The sequence below is a fragment of the Pogona vitticeps genome, chromosome 4 (genome assembly GCF_051106095.1).
Source record: "Pogona vitticeps strain Pit_001003342236 chromosome 4, PviZW2.1, whole genome shotgun sequence".
Classification (NCBI taxonomy): Eukaryota; Metazoa; Chordata; class Lepidosauria; order Squamata; family Agamidae; genus Pogona; species Pogona vitticeps.
The window spans coordinates 158991704-159018327 of record NC_135786.1 but is presented as its reverse complement, the minus strand read 5'-3'; the positions used below and the strand labels follow the sequence as shown (position 1 = coordinate 159018327).

General features: G+C 40.1%; 1 protein-coding gene and 1 long non-coding RNA gene across 4 annotated transcripts in view; both read right to left on the bottom strand.

The window, feature by feature from the left end:
- Positions 1–26624, bottom strand: part of FARS2 (phenylalanyl-tRNA synthetase 2, mitochondrial) — a 290330-nt gene that overhangs the window by 178836 nt on the left and 84870 nt on the right. For 2 of the 3 annotated variants that reach the window (XM_072998580.2, XM_072998582.2), the window contains 2 exons: positions 20479–20638; positions 15747–15878 (listed from right to left, as the gene is read on the bottom strand). In XM_072998580.2, the coding sequence (XP_072854681.2) occupies positions 15747–15878; positions 20479–20638 (292 nt within the window). The remainder of the gene's footprint in view (positions 1–15746; positions 15879–20478; positions 20639–26624) is intronic. The other variant, XM_072998581.2, reaches the window with a different exon arrangement.
- Positions 12636–15736, bottom strand: LOC144589210 (uncharacterized). The gene is made up of 2 exons (XR_013545176.1): positions 14805–15736; positions 12636–13756 (listed from the first exon to the last, which is right to left on the bottom strand). It is a non-coding gene; the product is annotated as an uncharacterized LOC144589210 (long non-coding RNA).

Here is a 26624-nt window from a genome sequence, read left to right as displayed (position 1 = left end):
CTCTATGTTGGATCTATTAATGTGTTTAAGTCCTTATGCATCAGCTATATAAAATGCAAGAATTTATTCTCAATGAGAAACTAAATCATTGACAGCACAGAACAGAATTGGCTAATGAAGTCTGCATTACTATGAGTCATAGGAAGGATTCCCTCTACATCTACTTGTTCTTTTGGAATAATTCATTAGCTAAATGTTTTGCGTGTCACAGTCATAGTCAAATTCTGACTCAGAAGCTTTTCCCTACCCTTTATCATAGTCTTTAGTTCTCGCCTGCACTCAAAACATGTTCTAGAAAACAAGTTAATATAGAGCATTTTTTTAAAAAAGAAGCTTTTGATTACAGCAATGAAAGAAATACATGCAGCCATATGTCAAGAGAAAGGAAGGTGCATAATGCCTTAGTAGTTGATTATTTGGTGCACGAAATCAGGGTTTACAAGCCATCTCTAATACTATAAACAGTCTATATGCAACCTCTACATTCATGGCCAGGTGCATCACGATGGTGGCAAACGAGAGTTCATAGAATAATTTGCTTTAAGCACAAACATCCATTTTCAATATCTCCTTTCACTACATATAGGCTACAGTGTCACCAACAACAGAAGATCCCTACACTTTGTAAAAGGAATGACTTCTCAGTCTCAGAAAGACTGAACACTGAACAATGTAAAAATCATATGGGGGATCTCTCTTGTGAAGAAATTCCACAACACAGGTGCTACCAAAGCAGAAAAGGTCACATACAGAGACACTTTTTTAATGAGAAGCAAAATCTCATTTTTAGATTGTCAAGCTAAGCATGTGCCTAGTTGATATTACACTATTGGATGCCTGTTGCATTTTAAAATTATCTGACCATGAAGAGTTAGCACACCAGGGAGGGTTCTCAAACAAACCAGTAACTCATAAGCACAACTCATACAACTCTCCATGTCTGTCTGTCTGCATGTGGGGGGCAGCCTGTGTTACCTGGGAAAAGGAGAAGACTGAGTACAGTAGTTGATTCACATCTATTGTTGCAGTTAAAGAAAGTAACAAGGCCCACTGTGGCTTAGAGACTTACTCAAAAAGTTCTTTTACTATTATACCTGTAGTCATCCTTAATCAATCTATTGTTTGCCTGAGATGTTCCTTTATTGTGGCTCATTCTCTAGGGGGACAATTAAAGGCACTACACATTTGCAGCAAAAAAATTGCTGGTATGTATAGGGTAGGGGATTGAATGTTGAACTGGGACTCAGGAGACCTGCATCCAAATCCTTGCCCAGCCTTGAAAACTAGGAATCGCTAGGAATGGCACTGAAAAAACTATTACTCAAATACAGTGGTGCCTCGCTTAACGGGCACCCCGTTTAACGACGAATCCGCATAGCGATGCAGATTTTGCGATCGCAAAAGCAATCGCATTGCGATGTTCCCCATAGGCCCCATGAGGGCTCCCCTGTGCTCCTTCCGAAGCAACTGCTAGTCAGCTGGCCGAAAAAGCCAGCAGGCGCTTGGGAAGGAGCGCGGGGGAGCCCTTCCCCGCGCTCCTTCCGAAGCAACCGCCAGTCAGCTGTCCGAAGCGCTCAAGCTGCCGGGCGCTTGGGAAGGAGCGTGGGGGAGCCCTCCCCCGCGCTCCTTCCGAAGCAACCGCCAGTCAGCTGTCCGAAAAAGCCGGCGGGGGCTTTGGGAGGACCCCGAGGGAACCCTCCCCCGCGGTCCTCCCAAAGGCCCCATTTTCGCACAGCTGATTGGCGGTTCCAAAATGGCCACTGGCGCCGATTCCTCGCTTACCGAGGCGGCAAAAATGGCGGCCCTATGGAAGATTCCCGCTTAGCGGTGAGTTTACCCCCATAGGAACGCATTAAACATGTTTTAATGCGTTCCTAGGGGGTTTTTTGCCCCGCATAGCGAGGAATCCGGATAGCGACGTTTTTCCTGGAATGGATTAACGTTGCTATGCGGGGCACCACTGTACCTCACATACCTCAGAAACCCTACTGGAAGTCAAAACCAACATGGCAGCACTTAACACACATTTTATCCCATCCTTTCTTCTCACCCACCATTAGAATGCAATCCCCAAGAAATTCTCTGAAGCTGAATTACCCTCTCCAGCTGAAAGAGGTCCTCTTTGGCAGAGATTCTAAGGGCAGTGGACACACTGAGAACTTATTTATTTGTTTACATTCTGTTCTGCCTTTCTCCCAATAAAGGAACCCAAAGCAGCTCGCAAGTTATTTAAAAACAGGATGACTAAAGCCACAATAAATTATGACATTAAAAAAAAATTAAACATGCAACAATATTAAAACAATTAGTTAAAAATGTTAAAGACCCCTTAAAAACACCTTAAGAACAAGCATACATCATCATGATCATCATCATCATATTCAATACACAAGTTGAAAAACCCAGTTTATCAAAACCTCCCCAGTTGGTTATTAAACACCAGTCTTAAAAAAGGTGATCTTCACTAGTCACCAGAAGGACAACCTAGTTTCCCGAAAGGGGTGGGGTGTGTGTCTTCTACAACCTGAATCTAGCCACTGAAAAAGCACTTTCTTGTGTTCCCACCAGACGTGGCTGTGAAGGCAGTGGGACTGAGAAAAGGGCCTATCCTGATTATCTTAATAGCCTAGAAGCAAGGCCATTTTATCCATAAGGCTGACTAGGCTCAAGCCTAAGGGGCCCGCAGGGACTAGGGGCCCTTCAATTTTTTTTTAATTTTATAAAAATATTTTTAAAACTGTGAATAGATTTCTTCAGGAGACCCTAAATGGATATAGGGCTCTGTACTGGAGTCTAGTGCCTACCATACCTGCGTCAGACTGTCAGCTGTAGTGGGGTGAAAGACTGAAGCGCTGGAGGGGCCCCGAAATACCTGAAAGCTCAGGAGCCCAGATATAGGTTGATTTGACTGCCCAGAAGGATCATATGGGGAGCGACGATCCTTTAAGTATTCTGGACCCAGGCCATACGAGGCGTTACAGGTCATAAACAGTTTTAATTGGGTCCAGAAACAAGACTAGCAGCCACTGAAACTGTTGTCATAAGGAAGTAATTTGTTCCCTGTAACAGGCCCCAGTCAACAGCCTAGCTGCAGTCTGAGGATGTAACCAGAAGTTTTCGTCTGCTTTTACTGTACATATCTTGAAGTGCTAAAGCTGCAAAAAAAGGGGGGAGGACATAAACCCTCAAAGATCAGACATTCTTTATTGTTCCAGCATATCTTGCAGAGGAGGTAAAGCCAAACTGTGTCAACAGACGTGGAAACAACTCTTCTCTGGACTGAAAATCTTCAGAATTTAAGAGGATGGCATTAAACGCCAACTCTTCTGGTCTATTCAGACAAGCGTAAAAAGAAAAGGAGAAAAAACAACGTTGAAGGCAAGAACTTTTCTATGGTGCTATAAAAACATTCATTATATAATTTACAAAGCACTAAATAGCAGTAGCTTTAATACTATTCACACAATTCAATCTAAAGGCTACATGTAACTTCATTGTAATCAGACTCCAGTGCTTACTAGAGCTTCTTACATAATCATCAGATTGCATAATCTAATTGTGTCTGAAGTACTCATGAAAAATGAGACATCACTTTAAAGTTGGTTAATAATTCAGCGGTGCTATTTAGCTGGAAAAAATACTTTTAAGCATCTGGGGCAGCTGACACTTTTTATTGACTTATTCATGTAAAAACAATGAATACTAGTAATAAATGTTTGAACTTCACCCTTCACTGGGGGGGAGGGGGGAATGCCAGCAAAAATAATTATGTAAGGCTGGTAACACTTATATTCCAGTAATCCACATCTTTTTTAAAAAGAAAATTAAGAGGCAAACAACAAACATGAGCTAATAGAACAGAACCATTAAAAGTATCCTAATAAGAAAAAATATATTGGAGTTTTTACAACCCCGCATGCTGCTTGGAGGAGGTGTCACTACGAGTGACCTTTCTGGGTTGGGGTGACTGTCAATCTATCCACCTGTAATCAATCATTCCCTCCTGTGTTTGAATTAAGACAGCCCCACCTCTCTGCTCTGTGTTCCTTTCCCCGCTCTGTAGTCTGTTGAATTCTATTGTGGGAAGCAGCAATCAAGTTTGTCAGTTTGCTATTTCATCTTTTCAATTGTAGCTAATGATACCTTTTATTCTTTCTTATTCTAATGTTTCAGAGTGAGTTATCAAGACTGTAAGTGTCAGTTAATGAGAAAAGGTATGGACTACTCTGGGGAACTTGAAGCTATTCTATTCTGTGAATCCCTGCACATTTGCTGCACAGCTAGAGGAATTTAACAACAACAACAAAATTCAAAACTGCAACAAATAAGCATACCATACATTAATTTAATTTTTAAATCCATCTTGATAACAAATGTCAACATCAAGTACAAGGGGAAGGAAGGTTTTACAGACGCGCTACAAACCTTGTATTTTACTGCCGATCCTGACAGGAACCAGATTATTTTCAAAACTCTACCCAACTCTCTGATATTAGAATCTTCCATCTGTTGGCTGTTTTGAAGTATATTAAGATCATGTATTAGAGCTAACTGCCCCCTACAGTTTTACCATTAAGTGGTAGTTTTATTACCACTTAATGTTTCAACAACTGGCTATGTGAATTGTGTGTCTGGCTGTAGAGTCAGAGGCTAGGGATTCGATTTTCCACTGTGCCTTCCAGGAGAACAGCCAGTCTTTGTAGCCTTGGGCAAACTGCACAGTCCCAGAGCACACCCAGAAGAAAGGAAAACCACTTCTGAGTAATTTGTTTCTTTTTTAAAAAAAACTGGAACACATCAGAATGAACATACATCAGAATGAACTTGATGGCATGTAATTATTAGAGCCTTGTGGTGCTGTGGTTAAATTCTTATGTGGTTAAATTGTTATACTGCAGCCAAAACTGTGCTCTTAACCTGGGGTTCAATCCCAGGTAGCCGGCTCAAAGATGACTCAGCCTTCTACCCTTCTGAGGTCAGTAAAATAAGTACCCAACTCGGGTAGAGGAGGCAATGTGTAGCCTGCATAACTAGCTTGTAAACCGCCCAGAGAGTGCTTGAAGCGCTATGGGGCAATATATAAACAGCACACTTCACTTTTTTTGCTCTATTAATTACAATTTTAGCTGTCAGATATCTCTGATGTAAAATAAAAAAACAATTAAAATTTGATCCATTTTCTCATACCAAATTAATATCATGGGACAAACCAGAACTGAAAACTGGGAAGAAGGTGTGCATACTTGGAATCAAGTGACTGGCCAAGCTTATGATTTTCTCCCATTCTCTAAACTAGTGATTCCCAACTGTGAATAACCCAGATTTTCTTGGAGTGCCATTCCTAGAAGCCTTCACTACCAGTTGTGCTGGCTGGGGTTTCTGGGAGTTGCAGTCTAGGTTGGGAACCACTGTTCTGATGGGTAGATATCACTTGCCAGATTTTGCTGAGTGGCAATATTTACCATTACAGCATTTAACGAATATCTAAGTATTGCCCTTCAGCTTTGAGCTTGTGGCATGAATATTTTATGTTACCAAACTGCTTCCAACATATGACAACCCTAATAGGATTTTCAAGGTATCAATATATTCAAGAAGTATTTTCACCACCACTCTCATTGAGTTTCCACAGCTGAGCAGGCATTTGAACCCAGATCTCCTGAGTCTCAGTCTGACCTTCTATCTGGTACACTACACATACTAGTATACCAGCACCAGATACATCTCTTAAGTATATTTCCTGGCTATATCTAGTCATGCCCACTTTCTGAGGTGATTCTATTACACATATTAAATCTGTATTAGAGCAATCTTTAAATTTTGCAAATGAATGCATTTTGTTAAACTACCTACCTGTCTCATGGAAATTAACCAAATGGTCAAAGGAAATGGATTCTCTGTGCGCTAATAGTAGCTAAATTATTAATACTTCAGCACTGAAGGTACAAATAGCCATCCTCCATTAATCAGTAGATGGAGGACCTGATATCTGAATATTTGAATATGTGGCATCCAGACAGCTACTGCACATGGACACCTATTTGGATATTTGGTCTTTCATTGAAGTTTACACCTAAATTAAATAAATTAAATAAATAAATTAAATAAATAAATTATTATTTTTTTTTACATTGGGACTCTGTTTTATGGAACTGTCATCATTGTTCTATCTCTTTTCTCTCTTTAAAAACAAACCAACAACCTAGATTCCCCCCCCCTCCCGGTTTTAACTGGGAGGCATTTTCTTTGGTGTATGCATTAGTTTTTTCCCCTTGTTCTTTCATGATTTAGAACAATAAAAATGGTTTTTAAGAAAAGAACCTCTATCCAACTCTAACCATTTCATTTAATAATTCAGACTAATCCCCCAAATATGCCCTCTCTTGCACTTTTCTGGTGTTCCAGTGAGATCAGCCCTTTTCACCACCAACAATATGCCTTGATTTATAGTGCTGTCCCCAATACATAAAATTTATCTCACATTAAAGAAAAATATCAGTCACACTTCAAACTCTTCAGTGACCAATATACTTTGATCTTATCCCTTTGTAGTTACACTGTAGTTACTCTTCATGGTACAGTATGGAATAGCAGTGATTGCTTTGTTTCTTTTTCATAATGGAAGCTGATACCTTATCCAATTCAATAAATATTATATTGGTCTATGTAACTTAGATGTCTCCAGGCTTTCTCAAAAAATTACAAATCCTTACTTGAGCCTTTCAGTAGGTTGGATTCACACAAAGTTAGCTGCACCTAGCTTCAAGAGAAATCAACAAGACTTGTCATGTCCTGGGTTTTCACACTGATTTCAGTGGGATCTGCTTCAGACTAGATCCAATGAAGCAACTTGTTAATGCAACAAATGCATGATTTATTTCTCACTTACTAAACAGAGTTTGAAAGCTGTACTTAATTCATTTTAAGAAAATGTGATCTGTTCCCTAGAAAACCACATTCATTATTATTGTGAAAGCTATGTACCTTGTGGTTCCATTAATGTCAGAGGGACCTGCTGGATATTGCTTGTGATATGTGGGTGAATGACAGCTACACTTTCCACCTATGCTTTTTTGTTGACAGTCTTGTCTCTTTCTAGGATAGAACATAGCTACAAACTAATAACCTGAAATGAAGGAACATGCTGTATATACAGTATGTACAATTTATTTATACCTTGTCCCATGAGCTCAAAACTGTTTTCAGTGATTTGATCCAAGGTATGGATGAATACAAAGCAATCACAGTTTAAGTCAGTGGTTCTTAACCTTTGTTACTTGGATGCTTTTGAACTGCATCTCCCAGAAACCCCACTCAGGACGGCTGGTGGTGAAGGCTTCTGGGAGTTGCAGTCCAAAACTCCTGAGTAACCCAAGGTTAAGAACCAGTGGTTTAAGTAATGGTATGGATAGCTGGATGTCACTTCATTAGTTACAGCATCACTTCATTGAACCATTGGAAGTAAAGTTTACTACATCAGTGTTTGTCTGCTTTTGCCATGAGACATTAGTATCTTGCCGATAGGATAAATTATTGGGGGAGGGTCTTCTTTTGCCCAATGCAACAGCACCCATTCAAGCAAAGCATAGCTCAATTTTATCTACATCTACCTCCTGATGCTTCAAACCAGAGCTGAGTTCGATGTAATAGCTTCCTAGGTCTCAACTTTAAATAGCCTCTTATCTGTTGCTAGGAAAAGCACCCACCCAACCTTGCACCTATTAGACCAGACCTCACAGAATAAGATACAAGTGGAGTCAAGGAAAGTTGCTCCTGAAGACAGGAGTGAGATTTTCAGATTTTCTAGACCACAACTACCATAATTTTCCATTCTGGCAGTTTTCTGCACCTTGTAGGTCCCATACAAACACTTCTAAATATGCTACACTTGGGACAAAGACCTACTTTGAAAGGCTTGGAGGCTTAGCTAGGCTAGGCTCTGCTCAAGCTTTCTTTCTGAGCAGGACACTTGGATGCAGCTTAACCTAGCTTAACCTAGCCACCTAGAGTGGTCATTCGAGAAGATAGGTGGGATATAAATATAACAAATAAAATAAATAAATATAAATAAATCCTCAAAGACTTTCAAATTGGGCCTTTCTCCAAGGTACATCATATTTAGAAGTTAGAAGTAAGGTAGGTTGGACTGCCGGAATGGAGTATTACAGTATTTGTATCTCAGAACATCCAAAAATTCCATCCTTACCTGAAAGTCTTCCTGTCCATCTTGCTGCATGGATCTGACCTAATTGTAATTAATGCATCAGACACATAACTCAAGATTGTTTGTTGTTTCTTCCAGAGGTAGTTAATGATGCCAGCCACTGTTAATCTGTCTACCTCTCTTGCCCTGTAAATCACTGCTTTGGAGTCTCAAGTGGTCTGCATACAGGATTGCCTGCTCTGTTTGCTTCTGTCTTGCAAGTTGTTCTTAGAGCCTCACCTATTGTAGATCAAGCCACTGCTGAGCCCTCTGCTTCCAGTTATGCACATGCCTGCTGTGGAGTTTTAACTACTTTGGATTCAGCCTTTCTGACGTTCTCTGTTGCTCTTTGGCTCCAGTTATTCTAGTTCTAGCTTTCAATGTTTGCTTTTTCACAGGTTGGCTTCTTACAGATTGTTAACAGCTAACAGGGACAACTGTCCTAATGACAACTATGCTGTGATTAGGGAAGCCTTCTACCCAAATGACTTCAGATAATATTGCACACTACAGACAGATTTATAGCAGTTAAAATTAATAAATTTTAAAGAAATAAATAACCTCAAGGTCCACATTTCTACTATACGTTTAAAACCAATGCCAAGTTTCAGGTGTTTAAGCAACATGGTCTCAAAAATGCTAAAGTTCACAACATTTGCCCACTATCACTCTTCGTAATAGTTTTCCAGTTTATTATTACTGGGAAGCTAGCATGTGTTCCTTCCTGTTCAAAAGAGATGACCCACACTCTATTTTATATTACCAGCCATGACCATTTTCCTTATTCAGAACCAGAGAGGGATGCTGTGTTTTGCACTGAGAGGTCCAGTCTTATGCCAGACTGCCAACTTGCTTACTCAACACACACAAGCTAATGTGAAAGGTGTGTCACAACAGGTATTTAAGTGCTGTAAGAGTACAATTGTCAGAAATCTCTCTATCATTTTAAGCAAATAAAGCATTTTCAGAAACAGATGAATTGAATCGTCATACAACAAGGCAATATTTGTTCATCCTATGCAAACACACACAGATTGTGAACAAGGCTATATTAATTCATGTAAAGAATACCAAAGTACAGCATAAATAATGGATGTGTCAGAAATGATAAAATCAGAGAAGCCAACATTTCCAAAACATGGACTTCTTTTAAGACAAACACGAGCTCAAAAATGTAAGCATGGGAAGAAAATGCAGCAACAAATTAAAGACAGTCATAAAGAAAAATTATAAGGAAAAAGAGGAAACAAATGATCCATATGTTTTGAGCACGCTTTATGTGGGTGTAGTTATGAGCAACAGCTAGTGGGAGAACATAAACATTCACAGTTTCCACTGCTATTCACTAACCACACAGTGAATGATGTAGGTGGGCAGTACTTAACTGGGCAAGGAGTAGGGGTTGGTAAAATAAGAAAATTAGGTTGAAGAGTTGAAAAATCCTAAATCTATGAACATACTTGAAGGCAAGCTGGGGAAGAGAAGTAGATGTAGTCTGGAAGCAAGTGATCCTTTGGTATTTTTATTATGTCTTTGGGATAAGGGGGGAAGTATGAAGATAGGAAAATATGTGAATATATGAGGCTACCTAACATTGTTTGTCCGTCTCTCCACTATTACTGGCAACAGATTTCCAAAGTTTCTGGCAGAGGCATTTTCCAGTTTTGTGATCCAAGCTCCTTTAGCTGGAGATCTCAGAGATTACATTTGGGACCTTTAACATGCAAGTCACACACTGGACTACTGAGCTATCCCATAACTGATTACATCTGAAATTCTTTAGAAGCAATTGAGACAATATTTTTTGTTGTTGTTATCTAAAATATTTAATAGTCTGTGTGACACTCTCTTTCAACTCCTGAGGCTAAACTTTTTAAAAGGTTTCCGAGGTACAGTATCTGTGTTTGTCAGTTTCTACATGCTCAGCACAACACACACACACACACACACACACACACACACACACACACACACACACACACACACACACACGCGCGCGCGCCTTGAAAGTTCAGTACCAATGCTACCAGTGTAACTATCATCTGCAGTATCCCAACTCACTTGGTCCCAGCAGCCACAGCCATGTCCATTGTGTATACAAACCTGTTGTCTAAGCAACAGGTTTGTATACACTTCATATGTCTGAGGAAATCTATGAAAGGATTTAGCTTGCCCTAAAGTAAATCTGTGGCTCTTAGAGGCATCACAGTACTTTCTGCTTTTGTCATATAGCTGAAGAAATAATTGATTGAGGGAGGAAACTGACCAGTAATTTGCTGCCCCAGCTGTCTCTCCTGTTGTTTCCCTGAGAGACTGCCATGGTTGAAAAACTTTTCAACCAAAGGGCTGGGTTGAAACTAAAAACAAAACAGAACAAAAAAAAACCTGAGAGGTTTTATGGCAAAAATGTTAATTTATCAAGCTAGGTTTTTTCCCTTTCGGTTTTGCTGTAGAAATTTTAGACAGACGCTGTAAAGCTGATTCACACACCAGACTTTCACTTGATCAATAAAACAAGAAAGTCTTTAAAGTATACTAAAAATCTACAAACATTAAGCATTGATTCATAGTTTACTTTCTGACAGGCTAAATTGTCCTGAGTCTGTCTGGCCTCCACAATGACTATTTCTTGTACGTGAGTCCTCATGTGGCGATAACTGGAATTTAACACGTCAGGGAGATGTTTCGCTCACATCTTTCTCCTGGGAGAGTAAGCATTGGTCACCCATTATACTTTGTCCTACTGAAGAAGAGAATTACTTTTGAGTCTAAAACAGCTCCCAAGAGATAAACACTGCAATCCTAATGCATGGCACTCTCCTTTAAGATAAACACTAAGGGACTTAGTCAAACTCAAATTCCTCAGTTGTTACAAACAGGTAATTTTTTTTTACTATTTTCCCAACATGATTGACCTAGAAGCTATACATGTGCACACTGACATTAGAATAATTTAATATGCATTCAGATTGCCAGCCCATTGAGCCTAGCTATGTGGACTCTTCCAATTTCAACGAAACCTAGGTGATCATATATCTTACATCACAAGGGCAATGATACGATGTTCTGTTTCAAAATTCCTGGAGTGTCACTGAGTGCATGCCTCTCCCAAGACACTTTATTGGGTTTAGAAATGGGCACGATCTGCCAGTTCAGTGATTGGTGCCAGTTCAGCCCACTGGCCACACAGCTGTCCCTCAGGCACCCTGACTTCCCAGCTCCACCTTCTCTGGTGGGCACCCACCCAGAGGCAGTGGCATGGCTTCTGAGTCCTGCCTCCTCCAGTGATACCCACTCAGGGGCAGCTGGAGGGAAGCCATAGTGCCTGTGGAACAGCTGTGCGACTGGAGGGCCAAAATGTGTTCCGTGCCCCTCTCTAATTCAGTTGCCACCCTACTCAGGCTACATGCTTGACCTGCTGTACAGCTTCTGTGCCATTTAAAAAGCATTGGAAGCATGGCATTTTATCTGTTTGTTTGTTTGTTCAGCTTTTATATCACCCATCTTGCTACAACAACATTCTGGGCATTTTAGGCCACTTCTTCAATAAGACATCCAACTGCTTGAAATATGCTTCAAAATACACCATCCTTAAAATTTGCTTTGGGAAGAAATCTAAATTACACATGTAAAATGATGCCTACAAGGTACCATTATCAAGCCTTTTCCATTAGTTTCTGATTAATTACTTATTGCAGGTAATAAAGAGCCTGGACATATTCAGCTTAAAATTCTAACATAGGGGTGTGCCATTCAGGCCATTCTAGGGACCATTTTACCCTCATTAGTAGATAATATGGGTTAGACAACAAGCGGTATGTCTCCTGTGAAAACTACAAATAGTGATAAAAAAATATGACACAAGAGTATTTGCCAAAAATAGATTGTAGGTTGAGTGATATGGCAATTGCAAATTTCATCATACAGTGCTGCTCACTTTGTTTATTCAATACATCTCTCACTCACTCAATTTCCCTCACACATCACTGTAGGTTATTTTTAAAAGTGAGGCTCATTTATGGTCCACTGTACTTTGAGGAGGCCCTAAGTGCCTCTATTTTTCACCACAAGTGTCTGGTTCAATAGAAAAAAAAGTAAAACTACACCAAGGTACCACCAAACATGGGAAACAGAACAGCCATCTCTTTCTTATATCACTTTGGACTTGATCAAAAAAAAGGAGAAAAATAGCTCTCTGTCTGGCCTTAGAAGACTATGGTTGAAATCCTAGACGCAGAGGTGTAAGTAGTCATTCCGACACGTGAACAATCTCAACCCCTTTACCCTGAAGTATAGGTATGAAGCCCCACAAACAAAAAGAAGATAAATGTAATAAGCTCCCACCCATCCAGCACCTGCCTGTCACAATGGAACCTTGGCAGGAGAGCCAATAAGGAGGAGGGAAGGCGGGAGCAGGAGAGAAGGGGGGGTACAAAAGGAGGAACCTGGAGGACAGAGAGAGTTCAGTTCTGTGTGAGCTAAGATCGAGATTAGAGTTCTGTGTGAAGCTCTGGAGGCGTGTGAGATAAGATAGGAGGAGTGTGAGAGTGGAGTAGTGTGAGGCAGTGAGACAGTGAGAGTATAGTGAGAGGACAAACATAAAGATTCAGATCAGAGGTTCAAAGGGTATTGATTGAGGTAGACTGAAATCAGAGATTGGGATATATATTGAAGTAACAGAAGAAGTTAAATATAACCTAGTTCATATATGTGATTTGCTTCATGTGATTGACACTGTTATTTTCAACCAATCATTAACCCCACCTTGATAAATAAACAATGTGTTTGTTAACTGGTCTGTCCTTGAATTAATTGATGTTTAAAAGAAAACATCTGGTGGCAGTGTGAGAAGATAGATGCAGCTTGCCTCTTTGTGAGGAACCAGAACATAATAAAGGTTTCTAAGAAGGAGTTGCATCACAGGCTTAATTTCAATAACTTACATTGCTGTAGCTGTTACACATTCAGGAATCTACCTGAATTTTTCTCATTGTTGCATATGTTACTTGTCAAAGTATATGGAGACTGCTGGGTATGAATAGATTTTGCTTCATTTCTAAATTAAGCCTTTCTGGACCCCAATTTCACTTTTGGTCTTTGTCCCTTACTGTCAAGTTCAGTATAAGACACTGGATAGTTAGGAGTTTAGTCATACTCCTGGACAACATGAAAAGTCAGAAACAAAGGTTGCACCATCTTTAATCAAGAAATCCAACATGAAAGAAAACCAAGAGTTGAGGGGAGTGTGGACAAAACCGATAAAAGCTTCTGCTCATCCCTTTCTCTGACTATTCATGGGTACAGTACATGTTTCTATTCAAAGAGAAGTAAAATCAAGAAACGGACTCTCAATAAATCAAAGGAAGGTTTTTCAGTGAAATACTCTTTAGTACAATATTATATTTAGGAATACAAAAGATTAAAGGTCCAGCATAGATTCCATAAAGCATTTAGTATTGCAGCAAAATTCTTCACTCAGGACTAAATGGTCAAATTCAAAAACCTCAAAGGATTTGGAAACTTCACTGGAATCTGAAATGTCCTCATGCTTCCCTGTGAAGAGCAAACTCTTCATTATAAAGTACATGTGATTAAGCTATGTTTTGTAGTTTTTATTTTTCTCCTGAGATCTTATCATATTTCCGTTTCTGCACATGTATAAAGAATTAACCAACCATTGCTTGAACAGGCACACTCCAAGGCAAATCTTTCCTAACTTTTTTCTTTTAGATTTTTTAATAGCCATTAATTCTGACATTTCTCAAGCCTTTGCACAATTTGCATTTGTCCAAACGTCATAAAACACGAGAGAGGCAATTTTCTTAGTGCTTTGTCATTATTTTATCAACACAATAAACAAGCTGCTTCCAGGTTGCAGCTGCAACTGAAAGTCATCTAACTTCGTGATTTATTGAAATTTTACTAATAGTACAAATATATTTGCAAATGTATGTTATAGAATGCGTAGAAGGGAATACGTTGTGTGGGGGCAATTCTAGACAAATGAGAAGACATACAGTAACAATCTATTTAACCACTTTCTCCTACTTGATTTGAGGATGAGTATTGGAGGAAATACTCATCCTCAAATCAAGTTCTGAAGTTGAATTTGTTTTCTTTAGTCTACTTGACCACTAAGACTGCTTACAACATTAGCACACAGCCTAGAAAGGTAACATTGAAAGCAAGTGTGGGCAACTTGTGGCTCTCCAGATACTACTGCACTTCCAGCTCCAGCCAACCAAATTCAGTGTGATCACTGGTTGTGAGAAGTGTAATCCAATAACCTCTGGGCTAAGGCTTGGAAATGTACTTTTAGAATATAACTCCCAGAATCCCTAGCCAATGTGGCTACTGTTCTGTACCCAAAAATAACTTTTCCAAGCTCTGATTCTGGAGGGACATCAATTGCTCAACTCTGACTGAAAGGGCTATATTATGTCCAAATCTTAACCCAAACATATATAAATATGATAACTACCCTACATTGAGTCAAGGAAAGTAACCCATCTAGTCCAATTCTGTCTGCTATGAGGATGGGTAATTGCCCCTGGCAAATGGCCTCGTGAAGGCTTCCCTTCCAGAGCAACATGACACATACCTCCAATATTCCCTTGAAGAGGCAGGAGCTCATCGGCTTGTCCCAAATCCAAGAAAGTTATTGAAAATTCCTTTCTCAATCAGATTGAAAAAGGAGGATATTTTTCCATTGTTCTCAGTCCCAGTCCTATCATAGAGTAGACTGAATATAGCTGATTCTGGATGTCACAAACATGACAAAATGGTCGTCATGCCATTTGATATTGAGGAAGGGAAATGTCTGTGCAATGTTGTGCCTTAGAAGCCAAAATAACTAGATAAGTTGTTATAATCTATTTTGTTTTGAGAAGCAGGGGAGAGGGATATTGCTGCTGTGACTCAGGCAGCAAAATATTGAGGGCTGGAGCTGGTTGAGTTACTGAGCTTGAGCAAGCAAAACAACCACCAAAGAGTGTCCTATTCAAAGGCACTGGTGGCTTTATTTACTTTTTTATGTTGCTGCATACTGTCATGTAACTGTAAGCATTAAATGCTGTTTGTGAATAAGTGTTGGCAGTACTGAGTAGCTAAATTTAAAAACTGGCTCCTTGGTTGATGTTCAGTAAGGAGTTCTTGCTTCAAACAAGTCTTCATCTATACTGAAACAATGTGACAGTTTCCCTGAAATTGAGCATATTCATGATTATTTGGAGGCAATATCACTTAGACATTATTCAGCCTCCAAAACAAAATCATGTCTTCTTAGTACATGGAACGGGACCCCCTTTGGCTGGAGACTCTCAGCTTTGCACCTTGGTGGTTTGGAGATTTCTGGTCACCAGCGTAATCTCACCATGCAAATTACCTCTGTCTCCAAACTTCTGACAGTCATAGTAACTAATGCTGATCTTTGGGCGGATTTGAGTGTGTACTGCCAACAGAGGCACTGTGTGGGGCTGTGACCCTGATTGTGCTAGAAGTCTTTCTGAACAGAGATGTCAATGAAGCAAAGGAATTTTCATACCTGAGTTAACTAGCTGCTGCTCCATGACCCCGCAACCCAAGACCTCCATCCAATCTCCTTGGAAGTTGATCTCCATCTCAAAGGAAGGATGAGTAAATGGGAAGTGGCAGTCCACCCATCTAATCTCAAGCCCTGTGTGCCATTGTTTGAAAAACAAAAGCGGAAGCAAAAAAGAGCTGGTGATTAAAAGGTGCATATCTCTCCCACCCCTCAGTTAAGCTTTCCCCTTAGCTAATGACATCAATTACTGCTACTCCTGGAAAATAATGAGCAAACAAACAATTTGTAAATACTTTTTCCAGGTGTGTATGGGTGCTTATGTCAAAGACATGATAAATCTTGGATATTATGAAGATGAGCCCCAGGGATGGGGGTGGGGAACACTGATGTCTTTTCCAATATGAAAAACACTTTGTGCAGTTCAGACACTCTTTAAAACTAAATCAATCACTTGTCAAACTTCAGCAACCACCTGGCATGGCAGGAAAATAAGTCCAGATCATGGGCAAAGCAGGTAATTTTGTTAAGCTCAGTAACGAGAAATAACTAACAACTCCCTTGAGATATAACTAAATCTTTTTCTATTATTATTTTACAATTCTGCTTTTTTTAGTTGTTACCTTAATAACCTCTTTTAGCAAATAAATCTCCATAGCCCTCTGCACTATTGTTGCAACCTACTTTAAATACAAAGCTATTCTCTCCTGATTTGTGCCTCCATTTGAATATTTTATACAGGCATAAATGAATAAAAACTATATATAAGGTGCTGAGGTGTTTGTAATATATACACGACAAGCTCCATTAGCCAAATGGCATGGGGAAACTTAAGACACAGGAACGCATACAGAAAGGCAGCTGGCTGACTAGACGGCCTGATAAACAGAAAAAGTTGTGAAATGCAAACTCCAAGAGCCTTATGCCACAGATCCTGGACAACAGAAAGGTAGCCAAATAAATAAATAAATAAAAATTAAAAAAAGAGAGGGCACCAAGCCAAAAGAAAGAGGAGATAGAAGTGGGGACTTATAGTAGCTCGGAACCAGTTTCCTCAGCAAACTGAAAACATTTGCCAGTTAAGAATAGGAAAGCTGTGTGGTAATAGTTAATGGATCAATAGAAGATTTGTTAAGAAGATGCTCATCTGATCATGTGGTAAACAAAAATCTGTTTAATCATCTCTTATGCATTTTGCGATAATCCAAGGGTTGTCATATCACCTGGTTAGCCAGGTTTCATCCCCCCCCCTCCAGATTTTGGAGATGCCACTTGGATCACTATCTAGTCTGGTTTCCTTCACTTTTTAAAAAGCTAGTTCCTAGTCCTTACAGAACAAGGCAAAATGTAGAACCACTGCTTTGGCCTATGCACATTTTTGCACAACATGAACGGTCTGCATTAATTAGCATATTTTGTTCATATGTATAGTGTGCAAATTAGACTCTGGTTGACATAGCATGCAGATCAGGCTGCCCAGATCTGGGCAACTGGAATATGGTGCCCCTAATTATTCCTCAAGATGGCCTGTATCACCTTCATCCACTCTGATATTACTTTAACAACAACAAAATCTGAGAGATAAATTAGGCCAACAATAAGTCAATGGTAGAAGATCACCCACTGATATTCTTGCCTGCATGGGGAATTTGAATGCGGCCGCACCAGTCGTAGTCTAACAAAGCATGGATAAATACATCTAATTTACAAATGACACAAATTAGATATAAAAGAACAAATTGTTAAGAGCATGCATTTTGCCAGGTGACAGGAAGAGAATGATTTAAAGACATGTCAAAGGAATAATTGTTTGCAGGACTTGGAAAGTACTGTTAAATGATATATTCAGCACAATCGACTATGTGAACTTATGCAAACTACTGTTACTTTTGTCCCCTCTTCTTAATAACACTGACCTAACTTTAAAACAGTGGTTCTTAACCTTGGGTTACTCAGGTGTTTTTGAACTGCAGCTCCCAGAAACCCCAGCCAGCACAGCTGGTGGTGAAGGCTTCTGGGAGTTGCAGTCCAAAAACACCTGAGTAACCCAAGGTTAAGAACCACTGCTTTACAAGACTGTTGTAAAAATTAGCAATGGCACATATGAACACTTGGGATTATACTACAGTATATAAATATTGCTAGTGACAGGTGAGTGAACATAAAACAAGAAGGTTTAGTCACTGATTCAAAGTAATCAATCAACTGTGAAATGTATTTTCTGAGCACACACACTTTCCTAGTTTCCACAGAAGCAAATCATATGATGTCCATACAGCAGGGGTGGGCAATTAATTTCTATAGGGGGCCACATGAAAAATCTGAACTATGTTCGGGGACCAAACCAAGTTTACTTAAAAATAAAATGAAACAGTGGTATTTGTTGGGACTACGGCGAGGTGGGGCGAAGCTGGAGGAGAAACAGTGCACTGCCCGGAGCACACAAGAGGGAACTATGTGTGCTTATGCCTGGCCCAGGCTCTGCCACTGCTACCCGGCCAGGATGGGTCCTTGCCTCCTTGTCGGGATCTGGCTCAATAGTAACAGTCAAAACTGGTGAGATCCTGGCGTCGGATCTCGTGAGTTTTGCCTACTGCCGTGCTGGGTGACCAGCTCACTCAGCAGCGATGGGCGGGCCGGACAGGAGTGGCCATATGTGGCCCGCGGGCCGCATTTTACCCAGGTCTGCCATACACGTTGTTTACAAGGCTAGCAGCATTTCTGAGAGGCTTCCAAGAATAATATTAGCCGGGGAAACAAGGGCTAAAATACTAGATTAGTATTAATCTAGTAATTCAATGGAATTTAAATAGGTACTGACTGACCAAATCCCCACTGATTCAATGGGCTTATTCTAGTTGCAACTTACTACTGGATTCCGGCCAATGTATGTGTACCTCAAGCTTCTTCTTTTTAAAGGAGGGGTGGGACAATTTTGTTGTGACCACAGCATATTGTGCAGCGGAGCTGGGAGGGGGCGGAGGGTTTGCATGTAACTGTGTGTTGGGCACATCATCAGCATGAAGAAAATATATACAATGTGAAGGTTCCCGACTGCAAACGGTGATGTTTCTACAAAATATTTGTCATATAGAAAGTAGCTGAAGAGATAGCACAACATAGCTAGAAGTACCTAGATGGTCTCCTGTTGATTTCCCCAATGGCCTTGGGAAGGAAATCCTACTCTTAAAAATGAAGTGAGTGTCTCCTTTGTTATGTCCAGCTGTGAAAACGTTCACTGAGCATATGTTTGTGGAGTTTTCCAGGAGGTGTGCAAGGAGGTAAGCCCAAATTTGCAGCCATAAAAAAGTCATTTATATCCATAAAAGAAACGGAGCTAAAATAATGACCTAACCAGTATGAATAAGTTGAACCATTATTTGTGACAGCAATAGCTGGAATCGTACTGGTGTTTGTGCAAGAGTCACATAAATTGCCACAGATAATTCGATAATTCATAATGCGCAATCAGGTGCATGACAAGATGTGCCCCAACACTTTGTCGGTAGGCTACAATTAGTTGCTGAAAGCTATACAAACCTTATATGAACACATTAGGATTCGGATCATTGATAATAATAACAATATATTGTGGCAGCACATTCCAGAAGTTGTGAACTGTGTGAGGAAGTACTAACTTATCTTCATCTACTACATATTATTAAATCTTTATGAAATGATAACTAATAACACAATGCACAGGGTGGTTAAGTTACAGTCTTCCAGATGTTCTGCCAATCCCACTATTTATTGCTAGGCAAGTTTCAGGCAAGCTTTCCCTCAGTAACTGCTTGCTTGAGTGGGATGTTTAAATGGACTGTTATGCCTTAGTGCTTTGGATATGTTTTTAGTATTGCTTTTCTTTACCATTTCACAGTGTGGTATTTATTTGTTCCTTTTTAATATTTGTATATTCATTGTTTTTAGCTTTAAATTGTTATCTTTTAATGATGTAAACTGCCTTCGTATACTCGTTGTTTTTAGCTCTAAATATGGTCTTGGGTAGTTTTTAAGGAGAAAGATGGGGTAAAAATATTTTTAATAAATACATTAAATAAATAGGGCTGATGGCAGTTAAGGAAGAGCTCAAGGACCATAAGCAATCCAACCTTTACAACATAAAGAGAACACAGTCCTGCCACAGTCTAGTCTATGCCCAATGGACAAGGTAATTGTACTCTTAAATCTCTTTTATCTAGGTGGGCATGGGGGGATGAAGAATTTGAGAAAAAACCCTGTGTGTTGCTGCCTTTCTATTTAGGAGACTGGGGGAGCTGCGCAGTGTGTAAGGGGATGGATTCTGTCAACTCTTTGTTGGCTGTGGAAGAGTGTGCGTGTGTGAATGAACTTGGCAATCTTATTTGGGACTACATCTCCCACAAGGCAGTAATTAAAGTAGTGCTGAGGATTATGGTGTTTATAACCTAGAAGTAATTTTTCAAGACTCTGGTTCAGGTGATAGCAATAGTACAGTAAGAGTGCTGTGACCATATCATAAGGTGCTCATTGCTGCTATTCAGTTATTGCTACCTTCTATGCAAAAATATGATGGGCACACCATCACTGAGTAATACTGAGAGGAGGCGGTAGAGTTCTCCAGATGCAGTGGGAACTCCCATCATTGTTGCTATATCCATTCATTGCTACTGTTGTTGGCACCTGAGACTGTTTAAGATTTGCACGTACATTAGAGTAGCATTTGCAAGACCCTATGATTTGCTTTTAAGGCACCTACCATCACCAAACAGATGAGCCACAAGTTTTGTCAGTGTCAATTTCAAATTGTGTTCCATAAGTTTGGTTGCTTCCATGGTGTGCGTCTCTTGCTTGTGGGGTGTACGGTGGCCTTGTTCAAACAAGCAAAAACTTTCTCCATCGTGGACATTGCTGAATAGCTATTCAAAAAAATAAATAAAATACACTTAGTATTTATATAGCAATGTTTGAATGTTCAAACCACTTTCATATGCACACTCTCTGTTTTCTTTATAAACAGCCCTGTGGAGTAGCTTTGCATTTTTGTTTTAGATATTTTAAAATATTGTACTTGAATATGGTATATGAATTCTAGCTAGAAACTTGGTTTTGAGACATTTCATGATTTTAGAAAGCAGGGAAATATTTTCCAGGTCTTAGCAGCTGAAGGCCAGTGGTTTGCCTCTTTCTCCTAAGTGAATTATTTTTTAAAAAAGCAACTAGAGAGTCCTGGCTCAGAATTCACAATCTTGGAAACGATCTTTCATCACCCCTCGTGTGACCAGTGTTGGAAGTCCTCTGAAGCAATGGAAAATATATGACATAATGTTTTCTTAGCTCACACCGAGATAGACCCAAGATCCATTTCCTGGCCAGGCAGGCACAAACAGTTTAGACCCTGTTACTTATATGTAAATTTAGGATATGTTGTCCCAATGTGCATCCCTCTATACCTCTTTACATTGAACAGCATTTGCCTTTTCCAATTCCATTCACAAATTTGCAGATCCTTAGTCTCCCTATTTGTTTTAAACATCTTAAATAATTTGGTATTATCAGCAAATGTGGCCATATCACTCTTCACCCATAATTCGAGATTGGTCACAAGCAATTAAAAAAAACATTGATTCAAATACAGAGCCATGGAGGTTCTCACTGTTTGCAGCCCTTCATTTATTGCTACCCTTCAATTTCTTTTAACCAATTATATGCCAGGATCTTTCCCCTTATCCTGCTAAACCTCCTCGGTAGACATTCGCTACGCTCTCTGTGAAAGTTATGTAAGTCTAAGTTTACCAGATTACTCCTATATATATGACTGTCAGCCGTTGAAGCTTCTTTCTTTATTATGCGGTCACAGGCCTGAGTTAAAATAATACACCGATAGTAACAAGATAGCCTTTTGTTTCTGATCATGGGGCGTTCTTGGCAAAGATACTGGAGTGGCATTGCCACTTCCTACTCCAGGTGGATTGCGTTTAGTCGGAACTCTCCACCAAATCGAAGAATTGATGCTTTTGAATTGTGGTGCTGGAGGAGGCTCTTGAGAGTCCCCTGGACTGCAAGGAGAATAAACCTATCAATTCTAAAGGAAACCAACCCTGAGTGCTCACTGGAAGGACAGATCCTGAAGCTGAGGCTGGAGTACTTTGGCCATCTCATGAGAAGAGAAGACTCCTTGGAAAAGACCTTGATGTTGGGAAAGTGTGAAGGCAAGAGGAGAAGAGGACGATAGAGGATGAGATGATTGGACAGTGTCTGCAAAGCAACCAACATGAATTTGACACAACTCCGGGAGACAGTGGAAGATAGTAAGGCCTGGCGTGCTCTGGTCCATGGGGTCACAAAGAGTCGGACACGACTAAACGACGAACAAGACAGCAAATAATTATTAAAACATGCACATATTTAGAAAAAATATTCAGGTTAATAAGGCCTTTTTATGAGACATCAAAATAGAAAACAAAAACTTAGCTACAGACTCTGTGACTGGTTTATACCTGCCAACAAATACCCCAAATACCATGTGAATGGCCTTCCAGGGCATTCCTTCATAAATGGACAGAGAAGCCTCTGTGGAGGCTACATTCAAACAAGACACAAGTCAAAAACTCAGCTACTCCATCTCCACAGGCACACAGCCCATCTTCATATGGGATACTGTTACCGGCCAAATCTGGGTTCTAAGATTCTCTGGCAAGGAATCAGGCATAGACACAAACAACTGAACCAAAGGCCCAGTTTTATTTGATTAGCAGCAAAGAAAAGGTCACCTGGGACTTCTCTTAAAAGCAGACAACCCTCTCAAATAACTCTAAAACACTAGTGATATAGGACCTTTGTAGAAACCATGTTGGTTATTTTCTAGCTAGATTTGTTTTTCTTGTGATTGATAACTTTCTTTTTTATCCTTTTATTTTCAATAAAAATTCTCCATCAATATGTTTGGAACAGACATTAAGCAAACCCATCTGTATTTTCCTGCCCCCCTCCCAATATGACACACATTGTGTGTGTGTTTTAATTGGCATTCCACTGGCCGCTTTTCAGTTCTCTAACAAAAAGGAATGTTCAAGCTTTTTTAAAATAAGCTCAGCAATTTCAAGTTTCAGTACTTCAAGAATTCTTCAGAGGGAACCATCAAGACACAGTAATATGACTGTCTTCAATTAGTCAGTAAGATTTAGAATTTCCCCAGCAATCTATTCTTCCTTTGAACACATTGTACTATCATGAAGGGTTATCTATGCCCGTAAAAGGGAAATGTGTCCCTGTTGGTTCCGCTGGACCTTTCACCAGCTTTAAATACCATTGACCATGGTATCCTTCTGAGCTGTCTCTCTGGGATGGGTCTTGGTAGAACTTATGGTGGCTCCAATCCTTCCTGGAGGGGATAACTCAAAAGGTGGCGCTGGTGAGTCCTATTCAACATCCTGGCCTGTAGTGTCCCTCAGGGTTCTGTTTTGTCGCCTGTGCTATTAAAGATCTACATGAAACCACTGGGAGATATTGTTCAAAGTTTTGGGGTTTGGTGTCACCAGTGTATGTGGATGACATCTAGTTCTGTCTCTCCTTCCCATCTAAATATAAGGAAGCTGTTTCAGTTCTAGATCATCCGTGTCTGATGTCAGCAATAGAATGGATGATGGTGAATAAACTGAAACTTAATCCAGATAAAATAGAGGAGCTCCTGAGCTGTTGAAAAGTAAATCAGGGAAGAGAGATCCAACCTATGCCAGATGGGGTAGAACGTCCCCTAAAAACAGAGGTGCAGAGCTTGGGGGGGTGCTCCTGAATTCATATTTGAGCATGGATGCCCACGTTTCTGCAGTGGTCAGGAATGCATTTGCACAGTTAAAACTGGTGCATCAGCTGCACACATTCCTGGAGAGTTTAATCTGGCCATGGTGACACAAGTCACATCCTTAGTTACATCCTGCTTGATTGCTGCAACTTGCTTGCTGCAACATGAGGCTGCTTTTGGAAAGTGTTCAAAAACTTCAATGGCTCCAAAATGCTGCAGCCAGTTTGTTAACTGAGGCTAGTTATAAGGATCATATAATCCCGCAGTTACTGCAGCTCCACTGGCTGCCAGTCTGTTTCTGGGCACAATTCAAAGTTCTGGTCTTGATATATAAAGCCCTGAATGGCCGGGTCCAAGCTATCTCAAAGACTGCATTGCTCTTTCAGAAACTGATAAGGTCTTAATAGTTTCAGAGGAGGCCTTTCTCTGTGTTACACCACCCTCCCAGGTATATTTGGTGGAGACATGGGAGAAGGCCTTCTCTGTCACTGTTCCAAGACTCTGGAACTCTCTCCCACAAAGAAGGCCAGCCTGGCCCCATCTTTGCTGTCCTTCCACAAGCTGGAAAAACCTTTCTCTTCAGCCAGGCTTTCTTTTAGTGACCGTCTGTCTAGTTTCATTGTTTTAATGTGTTTTAGTACTGCTTTTATCTACAAGTTTTTAATATTTGTTTAATTCTTTTAAAATATTGTAATAATTTAGTGTTTTTAGCTTTTATACTGTTTATTGCAGAGATGGGCATGAACCTCAACAACAGGTTCCCTTCCCCTGCCTCCCTGACTGGATCCCCTCCTCACCAGCTGGCACACTCTCCTCTCCTCCTCCTCCCACTTTCCAGCAGGAGAATGGGCTTCCCTGCCTTGCCTTCTTGGCTGATCACCCACTCAGACAAGGAGGAAGGACAGGCAAACACATGTGCCTGCCAGGGAAGGGCACAAGAGCCAACAAGGAGGAGCAGAGGCGCACACTTCAACTAGTGAATGGGTCACTGGCTAGGGAGGCAGGGGAAGGGAATGTGTGTACAAATCGGACTGAACCTCCAAACCGAGATTCATGCCCATCTCTAGTTTACTGATAATACTGTACGCCACCTCAGCTTCTTTTTAGGAGGAAGGCAGGATAAAAAATATTTTAAATAAATAAATAATAATAAATAAATACCTTGGTTGACTTGTCAGAGAGCAAGCAGATAGAGGGAATCAGGTTTGAACTCAAGGAATGACCAGACCTCTTCAACAATGTAAGGAAAAGGTGTCTTTTTAAACCACCAAGGCAAATTCATGCAATGGAAAAGCAGCAATTTTGCTTTAGATGTATTAGACTGCATAGCCATTGTTCTCTTTTTGGATGTGCTTTTTAAGGTGAATTCATCCATAAACCTAATTTTGGGCAGAGCCAACCAAAATGCACGTTTTGCTCCGAATTGGAGGAATTTCAAGAAGATATATTCCACATTTGTGGCTTTCATTTATATTAGACCTTATAAACAACTCCTACAGGTAGTTGTGAAGTGTGAAAAAACAAGTTCAAAAAACAAGGGCGTTAGAATGTAGTAAACACAGCACATCTCTCCAATCAAGAATAACTAATCTCAGAGTCCTGCAGCCCTGAGGTACATAAAAGGTGATAGTAATTACCCATTTATGGTGTATTTTAAGGATAATCCTAGCTGTAACATTAGCTGTCACATTAGAGAGTAGCTAATCCCTGTTCTAATCCAATTATGCATCAGGGTGCTGGATTACAAGGAGGAGGATACACTCTTCAGGGGCCCTCAAACCTATCAGTAGCAGCTGGCTAAACTAACAGTTCCAAGAGATAAGTATATGAGGAGCAATGCACAAAAATGAAGAAACTACACAGCAAGAAAGTAGAATGGAGACAACATCTATTAAAAGGTACATTAATAGCAGGAATAATGGCCCTCTGCCAATTTGTGCTATAACATTTGGGTAAAGAAATATGGAGGGACAAATGTTGTATGGGATTAATACCCATCACAGGTTTATCTGGAATAGATTACATTGCTTGCTAATATAGTTTTCAAGTTTCCCTCTAAACTGTTCCTGATTTTCTAAAACAAGTGTTTTAGAAAAAAAATATTTTCCAATTTTGAAAAAAAAGGTATAAACTGCTTGGTGAGTGCAATTATACCCATCATTCCTTAGGTACAGAAGAATCCATGCTCTAAAACCACTTTGCCTGAGCCTAAACATTTTTGCAAGTGCACTGCAGCCTTTCAACTGATGGGATTAGCAATGACACTAATGTGGAATTTGTGTATCAGCAAGAACAGCTGCAGCCATCACATTCCACTCTCTGATGCAATAAAACTGGTAAGATCACACCCTGGACCAGGCACTATCAGTCAAAGAGCAGGTACTCAAGCTGATGGGTAAACTACAGAGTAAAATCCTGTGCTTCTTTATCACTGGGATTTTTAGTTTGAGAAGAAAACAACACAGATCGTTTTAGACAGCAAGCCACATCAATGCAGCCACCATGTCCTTCAGTCCACAATGTAGAATACTGAATTTTGTTTGTGTTGCATGAATCCACTCAAGACACTTCAGTAGCTACAGTGGTAGCTATACAAGGCAAATAACTTTTCTTTAAAAATGAAATAGGTTATTAACCCATGATTAAATATACTGACAGTGTTTAATGTAACCTTTTATTTTGTTAACATACAGAACCATTTTTAATCTGGCTAAGGGAAGGCTCACTAGATAGCTCAGGGTCTTAATTACTGTAATTCAATTCCTTTGTTATAATAAATAGATCAGACAAAAGTGGGGGGGTTATTCCCCACTGTGCTTCCTGTGAGTAGAGCCAGCCTATGCAGCCTTGGGTAAGCTGCACAGTCTCTGAATGCCCCCAGAAGATGGAAATGGTAAACTGCTTCTGAGTATTCTCTACCTGGAAAAACTTCGAAAGGGTTGCCATAAGTCAGAATTGATTCGACAGCACACCGTTATTATTAATGTGGCAGAGACAGAGGACAGCCATAGCTTAGAATTAAGAAGGCAAAGAAAACAAAAACAAAAAGCACACAACAAATGCCAGAGTAGGCAATACTTTTACAGACCACTAGAGAAGCC